This window comes from Telopea speciosissima, chromosome 5 (assembly GCF_018873765.1).
Source record: "Telopea speciosissima isolate NSW1024214 ecotype Mountain lineage chromosome 5, Tspe_v1, whole genome shotgun sequence".
In the NCBI taxonomy this organism is placed as follows: Eukaryota; Viridiplantae; Streptophyta; class Magnoliopsida; order Proteales; family Proteaceae; genus Telopea; species Telopea speciosissima.
Window position 1 is genome coordinate 6,977,429 of NC_057920.1, and position 27,603 is coordinate 7,005,031.

Consider the following 27,603-nt stretch of genomic DNA (forward strand, 5'->3'; position numbering starts at 1 on the left):
AGGTCTTATCCAGCCAAACCTATTTCATTATATGCAATACAATATAGTAATTAAATTTATTCAATCAGAAACAGGATTTGGGATCCAATCCAATCATGATTAACCCAAATTAGAAAGAACAAAAAAAGGTAAGAAAAAACAATAAGGGAAATGACTTTGATGTCCAATGCGATAGCTTCAAGGGTCAACGTGCACAAAAATAAGGATAGAAATATGCAAATATGAGAAATGTATTTCATACAAAATGATTTCTTGAATTGCATAGTATCCTCCATATATAATTTCCTTTTGGTTACTACTTTGATTCAACATTTATGACAATGTGCATTTGGGTTAAAAAAAATTATCATATTGAAATTGAGATCATTTCCCTAAAAAAATCTCTAAAATCAAACAAAACCCCAAGCAGCACATTTTACATAGGATCTACAAATGAAAATGATTTTATAATTTCCTAATCATCCACTGAAATCTCACAGCAATCTTCATAACACGATTCTTAACCTTGCGTCTTTGACAATGCCCAAGTTGACAATTATGTAATGGGAAAAAGAAGTCTGTTTGAGATTGTGGTATATGCTAGCATTCCCATGAGTCTATCTCTCTCTTCTCCATATGAAAAGACACTTTTGCCTCCTTGTTTTGAGGAAGAGAGAGATAGACACTACGCCAACACTCCCAGACAAAAAACTACTTCCCGTAGGTAATATTCCATCAACCACAAATAAAACCATGCATTGGATATTGTCGGTGCAATTCCGCTTCTTGGTAAATCTGAACCCCAACTCGGTTTCATGTTGTTGATATGTTAGGAGTTATAGAGTTATAATCTCACATTGGTTTGTTCAAATTATTGGTGCGGTATCTCCATTGAATGCTTTAAGATTTTGAATTGGACCTTCTGATATATGTTGTTGGTAGGGCATATAATATGGTGTCAATGAGTCAACTATTCGATTAACAAGTTAAAATACACTGCAAGTAAATGGACATCACAGTAAAATATCTTTCAAGAGAAGAGAAACGCTAAGTGGATAAGGAGATCGATCATCGTTTCTGTTCAATCCTATTTAGTTAGGAACGCATTTTCTTGCACCCATGGTGAAGGAAGAATCCCTTACCCAAGGGCATCACGGCCGTCAGATGACCAATGTAAAAGGTATTTTCATATAAATTCATCAATATAGTGGGAGTTTGTTGATAAAGGGTATTTTCGAATTCATTGACAAAGATTGTAGTTATTTGAAAGGATATTCATGACTTTGTCAATAGGAGTTGGGATTTGTTGATTGGACAAGAGTCCCATCGCATGATCACATCATCGGTGGTCAACAGATTCTTCATCCCTAACAGGTGAAGCAAAACTTTTATCATTTAATTATACATACTTGTCTTCCAAAATATACTAAAATCGGTTATAGATATAAAAAAAAAAACTTTTTTGGGGGGTAAACTATTGATATCAATATTTCAATCACGGTTTCTTAGTATTAAGAATCTTTATAACACATTTATCATTGACCATAACCTTTTGCCCATTAAATAAAAAAAATAAACAAAGCTTTGTGAAGTAAGAGAAATGTTAGCACTATGAATCGGAGTAGGTCAGAAAACTCTAGGAACCACTCAAGTGAAAAAAGACCTAAGCTTCAAGCATCCAAAAACACAAGGGGTTGAAAAAATAATGGAAGGTTAGAATGAAAGATATTAAGGGTGCAAGTTGGCCGGGCCTGAGTTGTGGAATAGTTAAAATTTAAATCAACTTAAGCCCAGACCAGATCCCTGAGCCCTGGACTAGCCGGCTCATTAAGGGTATTCTGCATCGACTGTTGAGCTTGAATGGATTAAAAAATATAATCTAAAAATTTTGGTGAATGGGTGCGCGTCCCTTTGTAATACTATCAATTTGGATCTTCGTCAATCAACCCGGCAGAACTGTGCTGTCAAGACACGGTGAGACGTGTAATGATCGCTTTTAACCACCAACTTGGCATATATAAAATAGTACAACGTCAAACCAAATGAACTATTAGTACTGTTTTTGAGGTTTAATATCTCAATGCAGATCGTCTACGGCCTAGCTGCCCATAAAATGCCTGTGCGGTGCAGACTGGGCCGCGCATGCAATGACCGCCTTACCCTCTGCCCAGTGCCTTGTCCAAGTGAGGGTAAGGTGATCATTGCGCCTGCGGCGTTGCACAGGCTGCTACGGGCAGCTGGGCCGCTTAATATGTTCTTCGATCTCCATTTTACTTTTTTTTTTTTTTTGTAATTAATCCTTTAATCAGTAAACAGAAAAGCGTATTTTAATATTTTCCTCTTAATCAGTTTTCATTTTGTGACGTGGCTACATATTTTATAAGTTAATTACAGGTGCAATGCATATAGAGATAAGAAGCTAATGAATTATACCATCAAGAAGATGATTGGTTGAAACGTACGGCGTGAACAGGTTTAATTTGGGTCTTAAATACGTCATTTTGACTAATTAGGCTTAGCAAATGCAGAGATCATGTTTCTTAATTGTTGGCGACTTATCAACTACTCGGCCAACTTGTAGAATCTCCAATTAGAGTTGACTAACAACGATTAACACACAATATGATGTTTAAATTAATTTAAAAAAATCTTTAAACCGAAAATGGCGCTATCTTAACTAATCTTCTTCTTTTAAAGTCAATTAAAACAGTTTTGGATGACATTTATTTAATCTTTAGTCTACTATTATTAAGTTTAGTCTGTACCGGACTGTTCCAGACTTCCAGACCTGGACTGCACGATAACATTTTCATGTTGGTAGTATTTTATAATTTCAAATACCTTGTGGTCCGGGTTATACCGATGGCCGAGTCAGTCTAACCTACACAATTTTTCCTATCTAATGACAAGTCAAGTTGCGTCTTTGTCTGCTTTTTTTCTCTATTAAATGTTTAGGGTTTGCAATAATAAGCATTATTATCAATTTATAGCCTGTCAAACGGAATAATTGATGTTTCCCTCATAACAGGACATATTTGTTAATAGGATCACGTACATAAATATTTTATATTACACCCTTCCACTAACCCATGCATAGCCTATACATCGATGTGTTAAACCCACTACATGAGAAAACATTACATCACAACCCGCCAACTATATAAGCACTTTGAGAGTCCAAGTTGGATGACAAGTGAAAGCTATAGAAATTTCACAATACGGATCTTCTATGGCGCGCTGCGCTGTCCTGCCTGTACTGCACAGACACGGGGCCACACGTAATCACTGCCTTACCTCTATTCGAGCAAGATGCTCGGACAGAGATAAGACGGTCAATGCGCGCCACCTTGTGTCTACGCAGCAGGACAGAGCAGCCCGCGCCGTAGAAGATCTGGATCTGAAATTTCATCATCATCAATCTCTAGCACCTTCGGTTATATACATTGCGGGCCCTGCAAATTTGAGGGAGAGAGAGAATCGCTATCCTAAATCAATCTCAACTATATTTTTGTTTGGAAGAATGAATGAAGTTGAGGAATCACATTCCTGAATCTGAGAGTTGTTGATGACTTGAGGTTGGTAGAATAATGAACTCTTAATTACCCAAGTAGTTTATATATATATATATAAATATAAAGAAAGGAAAGGGAAAGAACGAAATACATTGACCAGTCAACCAAACCTAAACCTAAATCTTAAGTCAACCTAATCCATCATCCTGGTTGGGTTTTAACAGGAATTAATAACCCAGTTCAACCGAAGGTGAATGTTGCTTAATTTGAATAACAAAATTTGTCTTCCAATATCTGTAGTAAGCACAGCTAGATACGCACAAATCTGAGTTTGGAAAAAAGGAAAGTCTTAACTTTCAAGGGTTATTGATAGAAATTATAATCGTTCAAGTTGACTTGAATGAAATAAATTACAAAAAATTACAAACCATAACTGAAACTTTGAAATAAGGGAAATGTTGCAGAAGTTTCATCTTCGAAGCCATTCCATGAGTATTAGTCAGCTCAGCTGCCTCACTGGCTAACATTTAGATTTTGTTGAATGGGTCTGAGATTAGTTAGTAATTAGGGTAACCTCACTCAGCTTTTCTCTACCTTCCTCGAAGTTTCAGATCGAGGTTTAATTAATTCCAAGCTTAAACTAAGACTAGGTTTTCCTTCTTTCTTTTTCCTAATTCTTCATCACCTTTGAATTCTCTGTCAAACACTCAAAACTATATGTTACTTTTGCTACTCTATTAAAACTTTTCAAAAGGGTCCCCCTCTCTCAATTATTTAAGTAAGATAACACAATAATTAAAACCATAGAATTGCAAACCCTTCAAATAAAAATAAAAACAAAAAAACTAACCATGGACGATAAAGACAAGCAAAGCCAACTTTAATTACCCTGTTCTTTGTAAAATTTAATTAATAATCTTTTTCTTTTTCACAGGGCTTGTCTGCATGCCCTGTGGGAATTTGAAAGTGACTGAGTCATCTGCAGAGTGGAACAGTTCGCAGAAGAAAAAGATTAAAGTTCTCTGAAATCTTAAGTTTATTTAATGAAAGAAACATTCCAACACTCTTTAATGCATCTGATTAGTGGACTGGTTAACAGTGTCAAGCACCTTATTTCAAGCCGTTTTCTTCCTTAGTACATGAATTTGAGATCTTAAAGGGGAAGCTCCATCTGTATTACAAAGATTAGGGCAATTCAATCTTAGTTTGTGCCTCTTATATTTTCCAATAATTGCATCCTTTACACTCTTTAATCTAATATTAAAACAGAAGAGGAATAAATGAAAGTAGCTAGCTAACATCAATTTTCCTTTTTAATGATCATGATCCATGTGTTTTAACTTTAAATTTTTAAAGGAAAAAGGCTTCTCTCTCATATGAACAATAAAATAAAAATAAAAAAAGCTCATGTGCCTCTCTTTTTATTCCCTGATTGCCTTTACTAATATAAAATTACTTAACATTGATACTGTAGAAACCCACTAGCTAGATAAAGAATGGAAATTTATTATCTAATGAACAAGCTTTACTGGATCGGTTTCACACCTCAGGTCTTCAAGGATTGATATATGGATCAAAGCCATTGTATAGATTGGAAGGAGGAATATCTGGTGCTGTCGTTTCTTTTTTCTTGATTTTGTTTTTTTGCTTTCATTTGCCATTGCAAATGAAAGAATTTGCTAGACTTGACGGGGTCTAATAAACACCTCTCTAAAGCAGTATTGGAAGGACTATTCATTGACTTCTACACTTCTTTTTTGATCTCCTTGCAATTTGATCATCAAAAGATAAGTATGATAATGAAACACTGACAGTACCTCATAGATTAGAAAAAGGACCGAGTTTCCCTTCACCCACGGATCTCATTCATCGCGGGGTGGGAGAGAACAGAAAAGGGTATCGCAAGGGTATTTTGGAACATACAAAAACCCTAGCTAGGATGGTAGGTAAACCGTCTTCTATGGGTGGAGGGAAACTTAGTCCTTAGAAAAATATAGCAAACGATTATCATATATAATAATCAAAATGATAAAATCAAACTCTAAAATATAAATATATCAAAGAGAGCAACCAAACAAAAAAATAAAAAAATAAAAAAATAAAAACAAAGTCTTACAACCCAACTGAAAATTCTTAAACCCATCCACTTCTTGTGGAGACTGATCTCTCTCTTAAAATTCTCATACTACAAAGGTTAACAATTAGGCACAATGCTTCTCTATTAACTTATCTTATGGAACTCTTAGACTGTGTGTTTGGTATGCATTCTTGGAATGCACTCTATAGGTTGATTTCACTTAATTTCTCGGATGATAAAAACAGATTTTACCATCCAAGAATGCGAAATCTACCTAGAATACATACCAAACCCAACCTTAATTACTTTTATCCTTTGAAGACCCAAATTACTATCCTTGAAACTTATAAAAGAACATCATTATCATTATTTTAATGCTCAATTATGTAAAATAATGATTAAACTAGCAGTGTATCTAAAATGATTTATCAATACATTTATTTCTGAAAATTCATTTTCTCTTTCAAAATGAGATTTAGCAATGTCCTCATCTATTTGTGTTTTTCTTTCTTGTTATGGTAATACCTGGTACCCTAGTTATCATAGTTTCCCTATTTCTCTTGTAAAATGTATATCACTTTTAGAATGAATGAGCACTTGATAAGCTTCTGGGGAAATAATTCTAACACTGCAAATTAAGGATTCATTTACTAAACTTTACAAACCTGTACATGTGGCCGGGTTCTTATTTATTATTATTATAATTTTTAATTTCACAGCTTCAATGCCCATATGTAGGGATTTGTAGAGTTACCAAGAGAACCTCTATTGTGGTGCTAAAATTTCTAAAGTTTTCATTGGGTTTGGTCTTCTCAAATTAATATGTCTCTTGGACTTTGAGGCTAAATGGGAAATTTCTGCCTTTGTGTTTGATAGTTTTTGTTGGAATTTTTTTCCTGCTTTGTTCTCTGTCCGGTATAGTGGTCCATTTTCACTCATAGGGAGACGGAAATAACGTTTTAATATCTCTTGGACAGTGTGATCGGACAGGGGGTTAGATTGTCATTTCCAACCCTTATGAGTGGAACTGGACCATTGTACCAGATAGGGAACAGGAGACGATAAGTTCTAGGGTTTTGTTCAGTGGTACAAGATATATTGGGCTTGACTTGACCATTATGAGCTGACCAAGTCTATAAGTCCAGAAACAAATCTTGTGAGATTCTCCTAAGCTCCTTTCCAGCCCAAGCCCTGCGTTCTTCCCCCCACAGATACTCAAACAATGGAACCATTGACCCGTCCCCGAGAGGGGTGGGGGTGGGGGTGGGGGGGGGGGGGGGGGAGAGAGAGAGAGAGAGAGAGAGAGAGAGCTCATTTTAATTTTTTTTTCAATGAAATTTTGTCATCAAATATTGACTAGTAGAACCCATAAGTCAAAGGTTTTTTCATTATTTAATTTCCGGGTTATATGCCATAGTAGTTGAGCATTATTTTAATTAAATAATCAAATAGCCCATCTATCTATATTCCCTTTGGATGTTAACATAAGCAATTAATGAAGCTAAGAGTCATACCTAGACAAGATGATGCAACTGGTATTATTCTTATTTCTATCAAAAAAATTGACTAGTTCATTTATGTATGTAGAGGAAAGTCTTGTGATTAGAGGATTTTCAGAAATATACATTCTGGTCACCAAAATTATCATATTGAAAACATATTTAATTATTGTTTGTTGAACTCTTGTAATTTAGTGATGCCTTCGCTATACATACTTATCCAATAATAAATTATCGGGTTAAGTTTTTTTTTTTTTTTTAATTAAAAAAAATAGTATATTGCATATTGAAGTCATTTTCCCGAAATACCAATTACACAAACATTAAAAAAAAAAAAAAAAAAAAAAACTCTTTGCTGAATTTTTAATTCCATGTATCCTTAGGAGAAAATAATCAAATGTCACTACCAGTTAATTGGTTGTCATTATTTGTATTATTTTAAACTCAACCCTGAGCTACCAATTGAGGGCCCATCTTCCTATATGAGGATAAAATTGATCTCTCACAATATTCTCAAATGGTAAAATATAAAAGGTGAAAAAGAAGTACACGAAAAACAAAAACCCCAAAAAAAAACAAAAAAATCAAAGTACTACATGTGATATATAAACATAGGCCAAATGTTCTTTGTGCCAGGGGTGCAGGCTATGCCCAGACATATGGTGGTTGAACGAAATGACCATCCCACCCCGTGCAACCTGTACCGCAGCACAGAGAACATCAGCCCATAAACATAGATGAGAACCGTCTGAGTTTTTTTTTTTGGTAAAACCGTGTGAGTTGAGTCTTGTGACAAATCAAACCTTATTTCCTACTCGGAGAAAACATATAAAAATGGACAAGTATGTTACAATAAAATAAGAAAAAGCCCATAGCCGGCCCATATCTCTCGGTCATCTCTCTCTCTGTCTCTCTCTATTTTAGCTTGTGCTCATAAAATGAGAAGGTAGACGACCAGTTGGTTCCCTTCTCTTTGCTTGCTTATTCCTCCGTTTGTTCCTCTGGCTCTGCCGGCCGCCAAACGAGTATGGCTACGCAGGACCACTATGTCTTTGTCGCCGCCACCGTTGTAATCGCCGTTCTGCTATTTCCGGCAAAATCTTCAGCGAAAGAGCCAATCATAAACTATCCTTTCACTACCTTTAGTCCCTCTCAGTTCAACACTACATTCCAGATGTTAGGTTCTTCATCCATTAGCACAACAGCCCTTCAGATAACACCCGACACCCTTAACGATGCCTTCAGCCTCTTAAACAAGTCCGGCCGTGTCATGCTCCCCCAATCCTTCAAGCTCTGGGAAGTTTCTTCGTCTTCATCATCATCTTCATCGCATAACAATAGCAGCAAAAACTCGACAATGGAATCGGACATTTTGGCCTCCTTCAACTCAACCTTCCTCATAAACATCTACCGACCACCTAATGGGTCCGTCGGAGAAGGCTTCGCTTTCGTCATAGCTCCAGATCTAAACATCCCTTCTTCGAGCTATGGCCAGTGGCTGGGCTTAACCAACGCCACCCTCGATAACAACCCATCCAACAAAATCGTCGCCATTGAGCTTGATACGGTGAAGCAAGACTTCGACCCAGATGACAATCACTTGGGTCTGGACATCAACAGTGTCGTTTCAAACGCGACGGTGTCGCTTTCCAAGTTTGGGATCGAGATTTCACCGGAGATTCCCACGAACTACACCGTGTGGGTCCAATACGACGGAAGGGCTAAACTGATGGAGGTATACATGGCCGCCGGAGATTCCAACAAGCCGAGCAACCCGATTCTGAGTGAGAAGATAAATCTCAAGAATTATGTGAATCAGTACTCGTACATGGGGTTCTCGGCGTCGACGGGTGAGAAGGCGCAGCTGAACTGCGTGCTCAAATGGGATCTATCGGTGGAGGGGTTCCCTGAAAAGAGAAATCTAACTTGGTTGAAGATCTTATTCGGGGTCGGAGTGCCGGTTTTGGCATCGTTGGGGGTTGCAATTTTCGTGCTGGTTCGGTATTGGAAGAAGAGGAGGGTTGTGAACGACCCAACCATTTTAGGGGCTCTGAAGAGCCTGCCAGGAACGCCAAGGGAGTTCAGCTTTAAGGAACTGAAGAAGGCTACCAACAACTTCGACGAGAAGATGAAGCTTGGGCAGGGTGGATACGGTGTGGTTTACAAGGGGTTACTCCCGCAGGAAAATACTGAAATTGCAGTCAAGAAATTCTCCAGGGATAATATGCAAGGGATCGATGATTTCCTGTGTGAGCTCACCATCATTAATCGCCTCCGGCATAAACATCTCGTCCGATTAGTCGGTAAGTTCAGGGAATTAAAGTAATTAATTTTACTTTTTTTTTAATAGGCCACTCTCACTGTCAAAGTCTCTATCTCAACATCCATTAATTACATAATCTTTCCTCATTTGCGTTGCTACCTAGTCCTTCCATTGGGTAGTATTTGAAGAAATTCCATTATTGCATTTTGACAGGTTGGTGCCACAAAAAAAGCTTGCTTCTATTGGTGTACGAGTACATGCCAAATGGAAGCCTTGACAATCATCTATTTGGTGGGCCTGAGAAAACACTGAATTGGGATCATCGATACAAGATCATAGCCGGTGTGGCATCGGCCCTACACTATCTTCACGACGAGTACGACCAGCGAGTCATCCACCGTGACCTCAAGGCCAGCAACGTCATGCTCGACACCCACTTCAACGCCCGGTTGGGCGATTTCGGTCTGGCTCGTGCCCTGGACAACGAGAAGACTTCCTACGCCGAGATAGAAGGGATCCCAGGCACCCCTGGCTACATGGCACCGGAATGCTTCCACACTAGCAAAGCCACCACCGAATCAGACGTCTATGGGTTCGGCGCCGTCGTACTCGAGGTGGTGTGCGGTCTGCGTCCCTGGAATAAAATCGCCGGCTTCGGATCCCTAGTGGACTGGGTCTGGATTCTTTACCGTGAGGGACGTATTCTGGAGGCCGTCGATCAGAGGCTAATGGATGAATACGATTCAGATCGAGCCCAGCGGCTCTTGCTCCTTGGACTCGCTTGTTGCCATCCCATCGCGGCTGAAAGGCCCAAAACACCAAAAATCGTTCAGATCATCTCCGGATCCATTCCCCCACCTGACGTGCCTTACATGAAACCTGCCTTTGTGTGGCCGGCCATTGGCTTCAACATCGATGGCTTGACCACCGATACGCAGGACACCACTCCCATGACCTGCTCTTCCTATTATTATGGGTCTGAGACGTCGGAGTGGACTCCACGCTGCGAGAGCCGTGAGAACTTGGCAGGGTATTCTGACATATCCTTGGTTTGATCATGATCATCATCGTCTGATTCAGTCAAGACTCAAGATACTACAACATATTCTGGTCAAAGATTCTGATCCGACGATTACACTTTGTTGAAGCGTCCATGTTATCCGTTGTTAAATCTTGAGTATTATTATTCTATCGCCTGCAGAAGAATTTTGTGAATAGGGTTTTCCTTTCTTTCTTCTTCTTTGTTTGTTTGTCTGTCGTGGTCCTGGCTAAAGTTCCAAGAACACGATTAAGTTGAAAATTCTTGGTTTTCGTTTTTTCTTCAATATTTTGTTTTTAATTTGTTGGAATGACCTAATTTTTGGGACTTTGGACCTGGGAAGGTTTTAGAATTTTCATCATTTTTCCCTTTTGTTATATAGGATTCCCTAAAAACTGTCTTTAAAAGTCATTTGCTTACCTTTCAATTTGGTGTAAAGCACCAAAGTTGCTTCTTTTGTTTTGTATTGTTCAATAATTCTTGTACATAGAATCAATTCGTTTTGATAGATAAAGTAAATTAAAGAACCAACCAGTTTATGTCTCATTTGTCCTTCTTTCTTTTTTAGCAATAATTTCTTAGCAACATTCTACTTTGAACTTCGGAGGTTAACGCTGCATGTATGTGTATATCTAGAGACTATGGCCTAGCCCATCTCATTCTGAATATCCATACACAATTGATAAGCCCATTATCTTTATAGCCCATGGGCCACTTCAAATTCATTCCCCGAGTGTAATTGGAATATTTTTATGCAGCTGTTGTATTCACATTTCGACCCTCCCCCTCACCCAAAAAACATAATAATAAGAAGAAGAAGAAGAAGAGAAGAAGGAAAGGTGGGGAAAAGAAAATTGAAGATCAAAAGGGCGTGGCCCTCACGAAACGGGCCAGGTATTGAATTTGGTGGCTTTTATCTAAATCGGTTGATGGGTTGGTTCAATGATTTAGTTTGGGTTGTCCATTTAAATGGGAGGTGAAGAGTCTTTAGATGGAAGAGTGGAGTCTTAACAAGGTTGTGTCTTCTAAGTAATTGGAAGTGATTGATCATTTAAATCATTAAACAATGTGGAATCTTTCAAGAGACATTTCGGAAGAAGTGTATAGTGGGCTTTTTCTATAAAAATATAGAAAATGAAAAATCTTGTTCAACAAGGTTGAGGAGAGAGAGTTAGTGGATTCAGTCTAAGGAGAGAGAAACAAGCAAAGTAGAATATAGAATGTAGAGACGAGAGAAGAAAAAAAGGTGAGAAGCCACAGATGTAGAAGCACCAAGGGAGAAGGAGAAAAAGAGGTGAGTGAGTGAACAAATGAGAAAAATGAAGAGAAAAAGTGTGTACAAGGGACTTGGGTTTGGGAGACAAATTGCAAAGTTGTACTACTATTTTCTTTTCTTGTTCTTAGTGGGAGATCGAATACTTCTATTGATGTAAGTGGTATTTTTGAATTATGTAAATCTCTTTTCTCTTGTGTAATTGTTTCTTTCTTTTTTAGTTCTTGTTTATCTTGCACATACTGACTTCGTAAGGTACCCACATCGCAAGAGCGAGTCGTTTCCCAACCCCAACAGTAATGTATAGAATACTTCTTGTCTATGCTCCTTCGATCTATTTTACTGTGAATGTAAGACTTCTCTTTTACCTCTTCTTTGACGAGGTAAGTTGTAACTTTTATGATCCACAAAATATTTTTTTCACACCCAATTCGATGTCTCTTTCTATTATACCCACCACTTTTTAGCTACATGGACATATGATTTGGTATGCTAACGATTTGATAAACTGGGAACCTTAATACGCCACGCTTCAAGTTTCTATTTTAATGTTTTCATTTTTTAGAATTTTCAAATTTATTTTATATATTTACTAACGTAACTATCGAGATTAGTTTGAAACTTTAACCATAAATTAACGATGATATTGAAAACATGTTCACCAGATTTGGGGGCCCGACGAAATTGTAAGTAATTGTGGGAATTTTGGGAAAAGATTTACAACTTAGCTCTTCAGATGGACTGATTCCTTAGGCAGTGAGGCTAGTCCTGGAGTCCAAGCCCAATCCAAAAGTTGGTTGTAAGGAAAAAAAAAAAAAAAAAATCTATTTTTAACAAATAATTTAAAAAAATTATATGTTATACTAAAAGGATAACAAAAGTAAGATTACACATTATTTGAAATCTTGACGGGTATCAGTAAAAAATAAAAATCCCTTATATAAATGAGATTTTTATCAACTACTATGAAAGGCCTAGTTTGCCATGAAACTCATGGTATAGGAGATGGGAGAGAGACAGACTCATACTGTGCACACCGTCGACATGTCAGCCTTTACACTAAAAGGGATTCTTAAAAGTTTCTTTTATAATGGTGAATGTATTTCATGTAATTCGCACCCCTAAAAGAAAATGTATTTTCATGTAAAGTTATGTTTTCTCTAGAGTGGTCAATGTATACACAATTACTTGATTGCAGGAAAAGCTTAACCATTAACATTAATTAGCGGGGTTTTGGGTCCAAATTCTTATATGATTAACAATAAAAATGGTTTTAACTCCTAGGGATGTCAATTCTAGGTTCGGCTCGATTATTGAATGTGTCGGGCTTAAGTCCGACACATTTAATAATCGGGCGACCCCGATGTGGGGTCCTTGCCCGTCGAGCGCTCGACCGGACCAATCGATTACAGGCCTGACCTAGCCTGCCCGATTACAGCCCAACCCAGCCCGACCCTTTAAGAAAACTACCGTCCATTTAGCCCACTTGATAACCCTCTCTCCCTTTTGCTATTTAACCCCTTAAAACGATTAGCCCATTGAGCCCAAACCAAAGGGCAATTGATGAGATTAATTCCTTAATTCAGAAAAATGTTCAGATTCTTCCTCATTAAGCTTCTCCTTCTATAGAATCAATACCAGACATGTACAAAAATAATGAGTTCAAAACTTACTAATTCTTCAAAATTAAGAATATAAAATAGAAAGGAAAGAACTCTGTAAACTCTATCACAAAGAAAATCCAACCACTCCTTACACTCTCTCTCTTTTTGGAGACATTTGGGTCTTGAATGTGTTTTGATGGAAACTCTTAGCATGTTCTTATCTTAACAGAAACCCACCTGAAAACTCTGTTTCCTTTCTTCACTGTGTTGTCAACATATGATGCTACGTGACCTTCCACGCGAAAAAACAATTAGTGAGCTGTTGTTCAGATTCGTCAACTGAGAAGTAGAGAAACCATTCTCTTCATTTCTTCAGGTTGGAATTTAATTCTGTTAAAATCCGGTGAAGAGTTAAATAGACCCACGGCCCAATTGAGGCCCAATTTAAATACCCGATTAAAGTCTGACATCGACCAAGCGGCCTGAAAAACTGTCAGACACGATGCAGCCTGACCCAGCCCGATCAGTTGACACCCCTATTAACTCCCATTAGTAGGTTTTGGATAAAAAATGATATGCATTTCCCATTCTAAAATGAATTATAAGAAAATTGAATTTTCTACCAAGTGATTTTAAAAAACTCACAACTCAACTCCTTTCCACTGCAATCAGTGCAAGAACATGGTTCCACTTCAGAAATAATTTAAGATATTGAAATAGAATAATAATAAAAAAATAAATAATTACACAATCATAGCCGTGACCCATTTAATAAATAATGGGCATTAGGTGAACTATTGTCGGGGGCAATCCTGGTAATTCAACAGCCATGAATTATCAATTATAAAACGGAAAAATGCTAAAAGAAATGAGTCTCAATGGAATGGCTAGGATGCACTGTTTAGGTGGGACCCCAATCATATCAGTATACGGGCCCACACGCATCCATTCCGCTAGGACTCCCCACTCCCTCTCCCTCTCCCTCTCCCCCTCCTCCTCTCCCTAGTCCCTCCCAAGGCCTCAACGATTAATAATAATCCAGCGTGATTGTCGGCCACACGATTAAAAGGGTGAAGTTGTCAATGGGATTGGAAGTCTCTTTTGAGCTACTCTACTGGGCTTTTGCCCTTTTGGGGGAGAAAGTGAAAATGATGTGTGTAAGGCACTCCATCTTCAATGGTAATTGGTAAAGAGAAGAAGATTCCATTGGTGAGAATTTTCTGTAGAAGAAGAGAGAAGTGTTCTCTCTCACCTGTTTCTGTAAAATAACAAGGAAAGAAAACTGTATCCACCTGTTTATATCTTATTTTGGAGATGATAGCTAATGATGAGAAAACCTTTAAGGGGACATCTCTCTGTAAATCTTAATTTTTTAGATTTCAACTTGGCTTAGATGATTGATGATTCACTGTGTTTCTTACTCTTTCAGGATCACTCAAAAATTATTGGTTGGATCCTTCACACTCTAGTACAGAAACTCATTTAACTCTAAATCAAGAACAGTGAGTGAACGAGTAAATGTGAGTTGGATACTGTTGTTAATTAGCTTTCTGTAATTAAGGTGAATAGCAGGGTCCATTACCTTTCTGGAATTCTCCTCGACTAAGATTCCCTAAAAACACCAAAAGGGGAAGAATTAACATTTAGAAAAACCCAGGTAATATCCTTCCAATGTTGTCCTTCATGCTCTCCTGTCTCACACTCTCACTCCCCTTCTTAAGCCTCACAATCCCATCCAATCACTGTGCTCAACAAACGGTGAGAGGAGGAGGGTTTGAACAGAATCTGACCACCTCAATCGCCGGGGATTGGGAGAACAAGCCATGAGAAAAGACGAACAACCGGCGTCCGTCGCCGGCAAATTCTCCGTATGCTTCGAGACCAAACCCTTGGTGGCTGCATTGGTGGCAATGACGATGGTCATGATGATTTGGAACCTCCAGCCCTACTACGACAACCTCCTCTCCTCCACCAACCGCTGTTCTTCCTCCGCCGCATCCACTGCCACCGTCTTTTCACCCAATTTCTCCATTAACCCTTCGAATGAAAAGAAGAAGCTGCTGTCTACCGCCCTCAGCACCAAACCCTCCCCAACAAAGGCGACCGACCCAAACAAGCGTCTCTTCTACTCTTACGGCAACGCCGCCTCTCTGTTCGTCCAAATGGGTGCTTACCGTGGCGGTCCCCAAACCTTCGCCGTCGTTGGCCTCGCCTCCAAACCCCTTCACGTCTTTGGCCGTCCCTGGTACAAATGCGAGTGGATCTCCAACAACCGCTCCTCCCCCTCCATTAAAGCCAAAGCCTATAAAATGCTTCCGGACTGGGGTTACGGTCGGGTGTACACGGTCGTCGTCGTGAACTGTAGCTTCTCTGTAAATCCTAACCAGGACAACACTGGTGGAAAGCTCCAGCTCTACGCTTATTACGGCGAATCTCCGAAAAGGAACGAGAAGATCGTGGCTTTGGAGGAAGAACCAGGGTCCTACGACGAGTCCAAGTATCGACCACCGTATAAGTACGAGTATCTGTACTGTGGGTCATCCTTGTATGGGAACCTGAGCGCTGCGAGGGTACGGGAATGGATGGCCTACCACACTTGGTTCTTTGGGCCGAACTCCCATTTTGTGTTCCACGATGCCGGTGGAGTGACGCCGGCGGTGATGGCTGCTTTGGAGCCGTGGGTGAGAGCTGGGAGGGCGACGGTTCAGGACATCAGAGGTCAAGCGGAGTTTGATGGGTACTACTATAACCAGTTTCTTGTGGTGAACGACTGTTTGCACCGGTACCGACACGCTGCGAACTGGACATTTTACTTTGATGTGGATGAGTATATATATCTCCCCGACGGGAACACATTGGAATCGGTTTTGCAGGAGTTTTCAGATTATACCCAGTTCACCATTGAGCAGAATCCCATGTCTAGCAAGCTCTGCCTGAATGATTCGACTCAGGATTACTCCAAGTAAGTAGCCAATGAGATCTGAAATTTTGGAGTTGGAGAAGCTCAAATGTTTATGATTAGACTGGAATTTAATGGGGCCATTTGGCTAAATAGGATTTGGGTTTTGGAGAATTTTCTGATTTGGGTTTTTAAATTTCAGGCAATGGGGTTTCGAGAAGTTACTGTTCAGGGACTCTCGCACAGGAATCAGGAGAGACAGGAAATACGCGATTCAGGCGAAGAATGCCTACGCGACGGGCGTACACATGTCGGAAAATGTAATCGGAAAAACGCTTCACAAGACGGAGACAAAAATCCGATACTACCATTACCACAGTACAATTACTGTGGCTGGGGAACCGTGCCGGGAGTTGGTCCCGATGTCGAACAAGAATAACGTCACGTGGTTCGATAAGCATCCCTATGTTTACGATGACAACATGAAAAAGCTTGCCAACACCATCAAAGAGTACGAGCAGAAAACGATCGGAGCCATACACTCTTTCTCATGACCCCACCACAGAATGCACAGGAGCATCTACTGACAACGCGTGGCACATGATGATGGATGAGATCGTGATCATCATTATGTGTTGGTAGAAAGAATATGATGTGAGCTTTTCTCCAAACGGTGACCACCAGTTAGTCAGTCCTCCTAGGTATAGAGTATCATGGACCTATCTCTCAATGTAGATATCTATCATAGACCGTTGCTATGGTATTATTGGTGGTAGGGTTCTCTGCTGCGCTGTTGGAGAGACAGTAGTCAAAGGTAGAGTGAGAAAAGAAAAGAGGAGAAAGGTGGTGTGGTGCGGTGAGATGAGGCCTAACTCACGGTCAAATGTTACTTTGATTAATTTAATTAATTTCTTTATAAAAAGGGGTCATCGATTTTCTCATTGTGATTTATTTTTTGGGAAAACTTTTGCTCCAGTGGTTCACCTACCATATTAGGAATTAGGATCATTGTTTTTCTTCTTACAATGCTCAGCCCAAGGTGTTTACAATCTTATCCATGGTTTGAGGTATCGGTATCGATATCAAATCGCTTTTATTGAGCAATGAAATTCGATTTCTAGGAAAATCAAGGGTAAATTTATCCTACGTTAGTAGATCTGTATCGATCTTTATCAATATATTTTGCAGGTGACTGATACTCGATCCAATATTGGGCATTAAAATCATGCACTTGTCAGGACTGGAATCCAACCTGTGTTGTGGGTGAAGGGAAACTTCCTCTATTCTTTACTTACCTTTTTATTTCTTTGTCTTTGTTAGGGTGTCCAACCAGGTTGTTCTAGATAAGTAGAATAGTTCCTTTTCGGATTTGATCCCCAAGAACCATCATCCTATATTATAATGGTGTCAAAGCTAGAACCAGCTTCCATTTTGTTAACAATATGATCTGGTTCAAATTCTGATCATAATAAGTATATTTAAGACATGGCCTAGTTCTATCCCTCAAAGTCTTTGGTACTCAAATATAAATGTTTCTTTAGGATTTAATCCCTAGATTTTCTTTTTAATTATAATTAAACTTATTAATATGGGGGCTAATGAGAGATACCTAAGGGCATCAACATGGATGAGTTTTTTTATTTCACATGGGGTGAAACGATAAATTCAATTGCTCCTATGTCCGGATGCAGCAATCAAACAATGTTCTTTTTCAGATAAATATATATGTATTTTAAACGGATCCTAGTGGTTCCCAATTTTTGTGGGTTCTTAATAGTATTTCAATTCTGAAATTATTGGAAAACCATCTAAGAATTATCGCATCTTGTTATATTTAATAATCGATTACAAAATCAGCTCCCAAAATTGTCTCATGTAGGAACCAACGGAAAGAACTGAGAATTGACACTCTTATCTGTATTCATGTATGTTTGTGCTTTTTTCAATCTTCACTGATTTTAAATCAGACATTTTAATTAGGGCATCGCAACAATAATGAGTCTCCTCTAATTGTTCATCTTCTTCACGCTGTGGCCTAGGCCAACGTTCCCATGAATCTAACTATTTTCTTCTTATATGAAAAGATTTCTCTTCCTCTTATTTAATAGATTGCGTTTGGTAACGTGCAGAATTATTATTATTATTTTTTTTTTTTGAAGGGTAGAAACGTACAGATAACTCAAAAAAGAAGAAAAGTGAAGCACAAGATAAATAGATTGCGCTTTGTGGGGGTGACTGGGGGAGGAGATGTGGTTGTGAGAAGGGAGGGCCCTACCTTAGCCCTTATATTGATGAAGGAGACCAGTTTTCTTATCCAATCATTGCTTTGTTTAGTTGGATCTTCGTTGGAAACTGGTGTGGTAGCGTGTGAAGCCTTCTACTGTTCCTTCTTCTAAAAAAAGTTAAAAAAGAAAAAGGAAATAAAGCTGTGTTTGTTAGTTACATGGTTATCAGCATCTATCGGTATTACCATTATTACAGATTTTGGTCCATATCGGTTGTGTTGGACAGTTTTGCCCTATTAAAGACCGATACCTAAAACACTAGTTTGTTCGAACTTCCATTATCCAAATCTCAAAACCATGACCAACAAGGTTCACAATTCACACAGCGACGTGTAACCTACATGACTGCCTCAAAAACAATCCATAACTGAATAAAGAACCAGGGGCAAGGTGGTGGAATTAAAAAAACTTAGAAGCATTCTTTGTTAGATATAGTTTTTAGATCGATTAAGTTTGGGACTTTGAACATGTAGAAATGTTCTACATTTTTACCTAATAACTTGAGTTTTTGAGTTAAATCCAAATTTCGTGAGTTATCATTTTAATATGATATGAGAGCGGTACTTTATCATTCCTATAGTAATCTATCCACGTGGACCACGTGTATGTCAAGATCATATTCATTTTACATGTGAAGGTGAATTTTGGAAATGATTCAAATCAGTTAAATATAGGAATTCGGCTCCTCTCCAAGGAAGTTAGTGCCCATGGAGTGCTTAATGACGTAGCCAATGGCATTGAGCAGTTGGGCATGTCGGGGTACAGATTAGGCACACACATGCCTATGCGCTCAACAAAGCAGCACCATTGGTAGCCTCATTGGGCACTCCCTAGACACCGGGTCCCTAGAGAGGAGTCCAATGCTTAATATAGAGTGTTGTGATTAAATTTTTTTTTTTTTTTGTTGTTTAATTTGGGACCTTAATATCTTCGTATACCCTTGGATTAGTCTTTACTTAATATTATTTAATATAAATTTAGGATAACGTAAATGGTAAAGCTATTACTAGTCTAAAAACAATCTACAAGTAAGGTTAATGCAACTAAAACTCTAGCAATCAATAGAAGAAGTTCTTTTTTGGTAGAAATAGAACAAGTTATTATATTAAGTAAATTGTAATAGCCCAGTCGTGAAGGGATTCGTGGCATTGCCCCCTTGAGCTATTAAGTATGGGAATTCTTAGGCATTGCCCTTTTGAACTATCAAGGGAGTGTCCAAATGACACCTCTATAGTATTTAGAATTTGGCATATTTTTTTGAAGAGACTATCATTGGTTTTGAACTATTAAGGGAGTGTCTAAATGACACTTCTATGGTATTTCGAATTTGACACATTTTTTTAAGAGACTGTCCGAATGACGTTTCTATGAACATTCTTTTAATTGCTTTTTGTCTCATTCCCTTAAAATTCTTTAAATTAGGATATAAAAGGGCTTTCAAGAGTTAATTTAAAGTGATGTAATTATGTCATAATCAAATGGTGTCAGTATCATTCACATTTTCGGAGTACGTATGTGAAAAAAAATTGTATGCAATAGCAAAAGGGTTAAAAAAAGGGGGGGGGGGGGGGGAATATTCTCTGTGGGGATGGGGGGGAGGCCATGCCTAGACACAATGGGAGGGGGGGGGGGGGGGGACCCATGAATGGTGGAATTTTTGTCCCTTAAATGCAGGCACACACTCATTGGTTGCCACACACGCATGGCCTTGCGCTCCCCCACAAAAAACGCTCTCCCAAAATAAAGTTACAAACTATTTGACACCTTGCGTGATGTCAATAAGAAAATCCCTTCTTGTTATTGTCCATTATCTTAACTTTAAAAAAAAAATTAATTTATGGGCATTTAAGGATTTTCAAAAATAATTTGAAAGTGACATATCATTGTCATTTTAAAACTGAATTATTATCATGCACATATTTTGAATACACATATGAAATGAGAATACTTCCGCATAAGAAACAATTGTATGTAATATTAAAAGGGCAAAAAAAGTAAAATTACAAATTATGTGTGGGTGTCAATAAGAAAATCCCTTATCAAAAGCCTTCATTATCTTGCATATTATTCGAGATCACATATAAAATGATAGGATCTACCCTCATTGAAATAAAAATTTATGTTTACATTAACATAGCAAAACTATAAAATTATAAGTCATTTGTCATCTTATGAACTGTCAACTGAACTTATCCAATAAATTGTACAGTGAGTCGAGGCAGCACCTAAACAGATGTATTGGTCAAGCTTCTCGAATTATCCCTCGCCTTAACGAGAATGGATCTATAGGTGAATGTACATCTCAGAGTCAATCACATGTTTACTTTGTTTTCATAAATACCCCTCATCCCCTTATAAATACAAAAATAAGATAGGTGGTTACTTCTCACAAGAACGTGAGGAACCAAACTCCGTCTTAAAACCCAAAAAAAGGAAAAAAAAAAAAAAGAGATGAAAGAACACTTTAATACAAAAATTATAAGCTAGACTAAAACTCTGGCATCAGCGATGTTATACCTCTACAACCCGTCCGATCTTAACATTTTTTTTCTATGAAAAATCGGGTTTGAACTTTTAATTTACATTTCCTATAATGGATTTTTTTTTTGTTTGTTTTGTTAAAAATCTTTCTACAAAGTAGAAAGTACTTCCGTGGTGTGAGACTCTTCAAGCAAAAGCTGAGCTCTTAGGAAGAGGGTCTAACTAGTATATGAAGATATCCAAGGTCTCAAACTTAACGACCTACGTGAGGATTATCGTCAATACTAGGGGTGTCAAATGGTTGATTTGGTTGGTTTTGGGCTGAGAATGAATGAGACCAAAACCAAACCATTAAAGAACTTTGGTTTTCGGTCTGTTTCAGTTTTGATTTTGATTTTTCAATAACGGATTAATACAGTTTAGATCGGTTTGTTTCGGTCCTGAACCACAATGAAATTTTACATTCATAACCTTAACCAACGAAATATTAGATAAAAAAATCGGATCAAACCGACCTGATACTTATTGGATTGGTTGGACTGGTGGGGTATGATGGGATCGATTGAAATCAGACCACACCAAACCGACCAATTTATATGCAGACCAAAAACTGAATTAAATGAAACTAATAAAAAATCATTGAGTATGAGGTTATGAATAGAAAAATTGACTTGTAACTAATAGTGATTCCATTGATCTTCTTATTCACTTACAAAATTAGTTGGATAGTTAAATGAATGACTTGATAGTAGGGTTTATTTTATGATTTCAAGTATTACTATTATCTTCTCACTGGTTAGTTATCCATTGATTTCAATATGGTTAACAATGATTAGATTTGTAACAATAATTTCGCTACAAAATCTATTTATCCATTGATTTCATTATTAGTAATATTCCCCCCATACAATTTATTTCTCTTTGTTTTGATTATAACATGAACACATCAAATCAGTTTCCCTATTCTTAGTTGTTTACTTGTTTGACTTGGGAAAAATGCTTTAAAGTATTTACTCCTCACATATAACCGGGATAAGTGTACATAGAATAAACGAAAGGGAGACATGTAGACAAGATGACTATATACAAATATTTAGACAATGTTTGGTATGCATTATTGGAATGTATTTTAGGTCGATTTTACAATCTCGGATAATAAAAACATTTATTTTTCTGTCGTCCGAGAATGCAAAATCGACCTAGAATGCATACCAATCACAGCTTAAATTAATAATACGCACCCTGGTTCTTTGATACCTTAGTAATTGTTTGCTTACATTATCCGCTGCATGGATATCTCAAAATACCACGGGACCCAATTAGCCTTCCAAAATGCTTGTGATTACTTTATGTGCATTAAACTCAAGAGTTCCATGTGATGCTATTAAGCCCACCATAGTTTTTTTTTTTTTTTTTGGTGATGGAATTAAGCCCAGCTCACGGTTGAGAGAGGCATTGATAAACCCACCTTCGTTATGTGGCCCAAACAAATGGCCCACTTACAAAAGGCACCACTAGTACTACCATTGCTGAAAAGCTATCCACAAAAGTTGCAGCAGCAGCAACTTAGCATAAACTTTGAAGGAAACCGGCTATGGTGATATGGCATGGTCCCTCCAGAGAGGCAGAAACTACAAATGCCACCTCACGCCTCACTTTGAGTTTTTAACATTGCCGGCTGGACCAATAAATGAGGTGTCAACTGGGTTTGATCAAACTAGTCTGGGTATTGAACAAGATGGGCTACAACTAAAAGCACTCAAGCCCATACCACAATTGGGGCTACCGAAACCCTCTTGATTGTGCAGTTAACAAATCTTTATTACCATCAAATTTTAGAGTTTGAATTAATCACATGTTGAATTTTAGAGTCTAATTCCATCAAATACCCTCCACGTATGAGGCAAACTTGACAAGACAGTTCTCTGCACTCTCCCATAGTCCGAACTTTCAAACCTCTATTTTGTCACTAGACAAATTTTGTTTACGCTAAAATTCTATATGTGAGTAAGGGGACCTCTATTCAATTTAGGAACTAAAGCGTAGCAACTCTATCTCTCTCTCATTCTTCTTCTATTTCTTGCAACCCCCTCTTTGAATTTGCATATTTTCACTTCTTTTCTTGCCTTCCAAACCTAGCCTTAGTGACTCAGTTTGTGGCTCATGGCATAAAAAAAATTTCAACACATCTCCATTCGACCAAAAACTGACCCAGTGTTTTTTTGTTTTGGTAAGCAAACTGACCTAGATAACACCCTGGACGGTGTTGGGTGGTGTTGAATAGGTGGCCATTTTGCCAGGTATAGTGCAAGGGCTGAGACACTGAGATAGTGAATTACGTCATGGAACTGAGTCATTATATGGTGATCAAGCCTCCTGCTTACTGCCCATAACATTAGTCCTTCAAAGTATATAATATTGAGAAAAAAAAAAAAAAACAGAGTTGATTTTTTTTATTTAGAGCCTAAGTGTTTACAATGGTTGATTAAATTTACAAATACACACAATCGTCATTTGTGTTAGGGTTTCACGTTAAAGCAATTATTCTACATTGGATGTGATTACTTGGATATGAAGACTTATAAAGAATTGGGCATCATTTCTTTAATGGCTAACTTCTAAGAATGAATTATACCCAAATCCCTACTGGTGGGTGCATATTATAAAAGAATTTTCGCATGTTTCATTTGTGAAAATTCCAAAATAAATTGAACATTACTATATAAGTTAAAAGTGAGACAAAAAAATTATTAAAAAAAATATATATACGGAATGAGAGGACTAAAGAAATAGACATTTTTGATCCATTAATTTTACACTTTTAGGTTGCGTTTGGATAGCAAGTTTAGGATTTCCAAATGGAATTGGGCCACAATTCACGTATCTCAAAGCCATATTAAAGCCATGGGTTGTGCTTGATAAGCTGAGACTACTACTCCCAAAGCTAAAAGTTTTTTTTATTAAAAGGATTTAAGAATGATAAATACAGAAATCCCTCTAATAACTTTGCTCTATTCGTTATAGACTTATAGAGACCGTGGTCAGCACAGACATGTTCTTGTTATAATAATTTTAGGTCAAGACCTCAAAAAAATTTATACTTAGTTTAAGCCAAATGTTCTCTGTGCTGGGGTTGGGAGAAATGATCATCATGCCCCTTGAATAATAGGTCCATGTGTCTGAACACAGGCTGCGCTGCGGCACAAAGAATATCAGCCAATTTTAGTTTATTACCATAGACCTTAATAAATTTTTATTAGAAAATTGTTTTATATCTCGCCATTATTTGATGATATACTCAAACCTATAATTTATGCTATAGAAGTAATTAATAACACCAAATCAATACTTATCATGCTAAATCTATTTTTATTTCTTATTTCAAAAATGTAAAAATTAAATAAAGACGCATCATTATAGAAATTAGAAGTCCAAACCAGGGTGATAGAGACTGAAGTGTGTGTTTGGGCTGCCTAAACTCAATTAAGGTAAATTGGTCCAACCATCTTTATGGGTCGCCTGTTGTCTCAAAAGGTTTAGGTGAATTGGCCCACAACCCATCCCACTCTCTGCCCATGAGCCCATAACGACGAGTCAGCCTCAGCACAGCATCTCTCTCTCTCTCCCTGCCTCCAAAGACCAATAAGGCCTAGTGACACCTGAGCTCACGCCACCCTCGCAACACGACAAAAAAAGCGTCACCATACCTTTTTGGGACAGCGACAGACAGCGAATCATTGGAGTGCTGGGACTGGCAGGTGTCCTTTCCTTATTCCGACGCATAGCAAAAAAAAAGATGCAGGAGATGATTATCCCGTTGATACCACGTGCCACTTCCACACGTGGACTCTTCCATGCCCACCACTTTTTTCTTCTTGTGACCAGGAGAGAAGCGGCAAGAAAGTCGGCGCGGTCACTCACTCCCCTGTCCCCACCGTCAAATCTTACTCCAAAAACTATGTTGAGTGATTATTCTCTAACGTCGTGAAAATTTTGACGGAGTGAGAAAACGGAGCCCTTTTCATCCATTAATAATTGTCCCTGGCTCAATAATTACGTTCCCCCCTCAAAATTCTCTCTCTCTATTTTTTTTTTTTTCACTTTTATTTACTTCCACTGAACTACACGCACCCTCCCCCGGGAAGGGCCGGCGCCGGCCCCTACCCTACCACATACCAAAAAAGGAAATCCAATTTCTGACGATAAACTGATGGAATTTTGAGATCGGTATGAAACGGCTAAAATCTCTTATCCAATTTAGTCAGTCAAGTGTCTGCTACGAGACACGTGTCCTATATTTGTCAAGCACTCAGGATCACACCCTACAAGGTGCCCGCGTAGCACTGAGTCACTGAACGATGTCGCTTTGTAGTTAAGGTACTTGATTAAGGGGGAGAGGGTTCGCTTCGAGAGGGGCAATAAGGAATCGTGCATAAGGGGGTAGGGAGGTTATTTCATGATTGAAAGGGAGAGATAGAGGTAAGTATGCTAGAGTACCCTATCCTACGGGTTCAGAGAATATTGCTTCTTTTATTAATTAATAACGAAATTGTTCATAAAATATTTACAAATAAATAAACACAAAAAATTAATTTTCAATGGCAAAATTTTTCCTTCACCACTACATGGCGCAAGAATTCTCATTTTAAAACTCATGCAATTTTTTATCTTTTTACAGTTAGGTTATGTTTGCTATGCATTCTCGAAATAGATTTGAGTCTATAACTCATTGTGAAATCCAAAGTCAATGAACACACAAAGGAAATGTCTCACAATTTATATACAGGAGGTCCACATTGTCAATGAAGAGAGAGTGTATGAGAACATGTAATACTAGGCTACTAAGCAGTGTGATTCATTTTCCCTTGTTTATATAATTAAGCATATGAAGGCCAGCAAAATGATGATATGGCTATTACAATTTGCTCTTAATTTGTTATTAAATTAGATTTTATATCATATGATGATTACTTTTAGGCAAATTATTATACAAAACAATAAATGCAATATGTTAAAAAAAAAAAATTAAACGTTTTTCAACACTTTCTAATAGAGCTAAATTTTTGTGATACCATGCCTGCCCCAAAAGAAATAGGTCACACCTAGTGGAATCAGACCAATTAAGAAAGGACAAAAAAAAATCCTCCCTCTCATGATAAAGGTATCATGTATCTAAACGCTCAATGTGGATAGGTTCAATGTTTACAAAGTAAATTGAGATTTTATGTTGAAATCTACATCTCATATTTGTGAATATCGGATCGAACAAAGAGGTGGTGAATGAGTTCCCTTAATTTTGACGAGTTTTGCAAATCATACAGTCACTTACAGTCTTACGTTGCATCACCAGAATGTGGCCAGGTCTATCAAGACTGTAAATCCACTCTACAAAACATGGATTAGTCTCCAACAAATAACAGTAGACAAATAGACACGATATATGTGGTTTACCTCACAGTATGTGAAGGCTACGTCCACGGAGCAATACCCCTCGGGGTTTCGTATATGCCCAATATTCAACTCCAATACAATTAGCTGCTCCTATGGTCAGGATGGATCCGGCTCCTCTCCAAGGAGCTCAGCGCCCAGGGGGCATCCAAGGGTGGGGCTATGCTGCACACATCTAGGTGCACGCCTAGGGATGTGTGTGGCAAAGCGGAACGGCTGAATGCTCCCTGGGCATGCTGGGCTCCCTGGAGATTAGCTCAACTCCGGTCACCCTTACCCTGCTTCAACCTCTCACCTCAGTGAGGGCAAGGACCTCAATCCCCAATACAAAATGGCCTTAGCTTTACAATTAGTCAATCCAATTAACAGATTTCAATCACAAACCCAACTCACAACAGATTACACTCTAGGTTTTATCCAATACATTCAAGAATAGAGAAATAAACCTAGAACACAGGAGCAATGGTAATGCAACCTCATTGGCAGCTATGGATCGGGAGAGTCGAAATCACGTTCCCTACATGACCAGGAATTGATCAATCGAACAAAGAGAGAATGTGACTTGCAGGAACTTCAATGGAGCCAAGCTCAAAGAGCTATCTTTTACCAATCTTTCAATTTTGCTTTTTCCTTCCATAGTCTTTGCCTTACATATAGGCTACGATTGCATACAGAAATGGAAAAGAAAATCAAATCCCTCAATCACATGGATAATTGATTGAAGACAAAGATTCTAATCCCCCCACTAATTACTCCAATCTATTGATTATTTAAGACTGCTTATTTAGAAATCCAATCATCCCTTATTAAGCTGCAATCAAATCTCCTTAGAATGCTGATAGGATAAGAACTGATGTGGATAATTTATCCTTATGAAGGCTGGCCATGATTAGCACACCTCTCTTTGATCCGGATCGACTTTCGCAGAGCCTTTGGATGACCGAGTGCGACCTCCACCTTGTCAACTTCGTGGCCCTGGGCTGCATCAAATGGTTTGTGAACACGTTTACCTTCTCAAAGGCAAACTCCCGACTCTGAACGAATGCTATGAGATCTTCAATAGAACGTATCAAGCGCTCGAAACAATCACCAACAACTAAACTGATGTTCTCTGTTGATTTCCTTCGCGCCTATGCTTTCGAATCATGCTGGAATGGTAGAAGCTGATTTTTCCTCGTTTTTCCTTCTTCCTTAGGGCTCAAGGTGCGTTTTTAGTCCTCCCAAGAGCATATATATATATAAAA

General features: G+C 38.2%; 2 protein-coding genes across 2 annotated transcripts; both read left to right on the plus strand.

Annotated features, from left to right (window-relative positions):
* The first annotated feature begins 8,200 nt into the window (after positions 1 to 8,200).
* On the plus strand, positions 8,201 to 10,400 carry LOC122661126 (probable L-type lectin-domain containing receptor kinase S.5). The gene is made up of 3 exons (XM_043856444.1): positions 8,201 to 8,375; positions 8,409 to 9,370; positions 9,544 to 10,400. The coding sequence occupies exons 1-3, from the start codon at positions 8,242 to 8,244 to the stop codon at positions 10,383 to 10,385; spliced, it is 1,938 nt and encodes a 645-aa protein (XP_043712379.1). The 5' UTR covers positions 8,201 to 8,241; the 3' UTR covers positions 10,386 to 10,400.
* A 4,636-nt stretch (positions 10,401 to 15,036) lies between these two features.
* On the plus strand, positions 15,037 to 16,746 carry LOC122662525 (galactan beta-1,4-galactosyltransferase GALS1-like). The gene is made up of 2 exons (XM_043858181.1): positions 15,037 to 16,208; positions 16,348 to 16,746. Exons 1-2 carry the CDS (start codon positions 15,070 to 15,072, stop codon positions 16,697 to 16,699), a joined length of 1,491 nt encoding a protein of 496 aa, XP_043714116.1. The 5' UTR covers positions 15,037 to 15,069; the 3' UTR covers positions 16,700 to 16,746.
* The last annotated feature ends 10,857 nt before the right edge of the window (positions 16,747 to 27,603 follow it).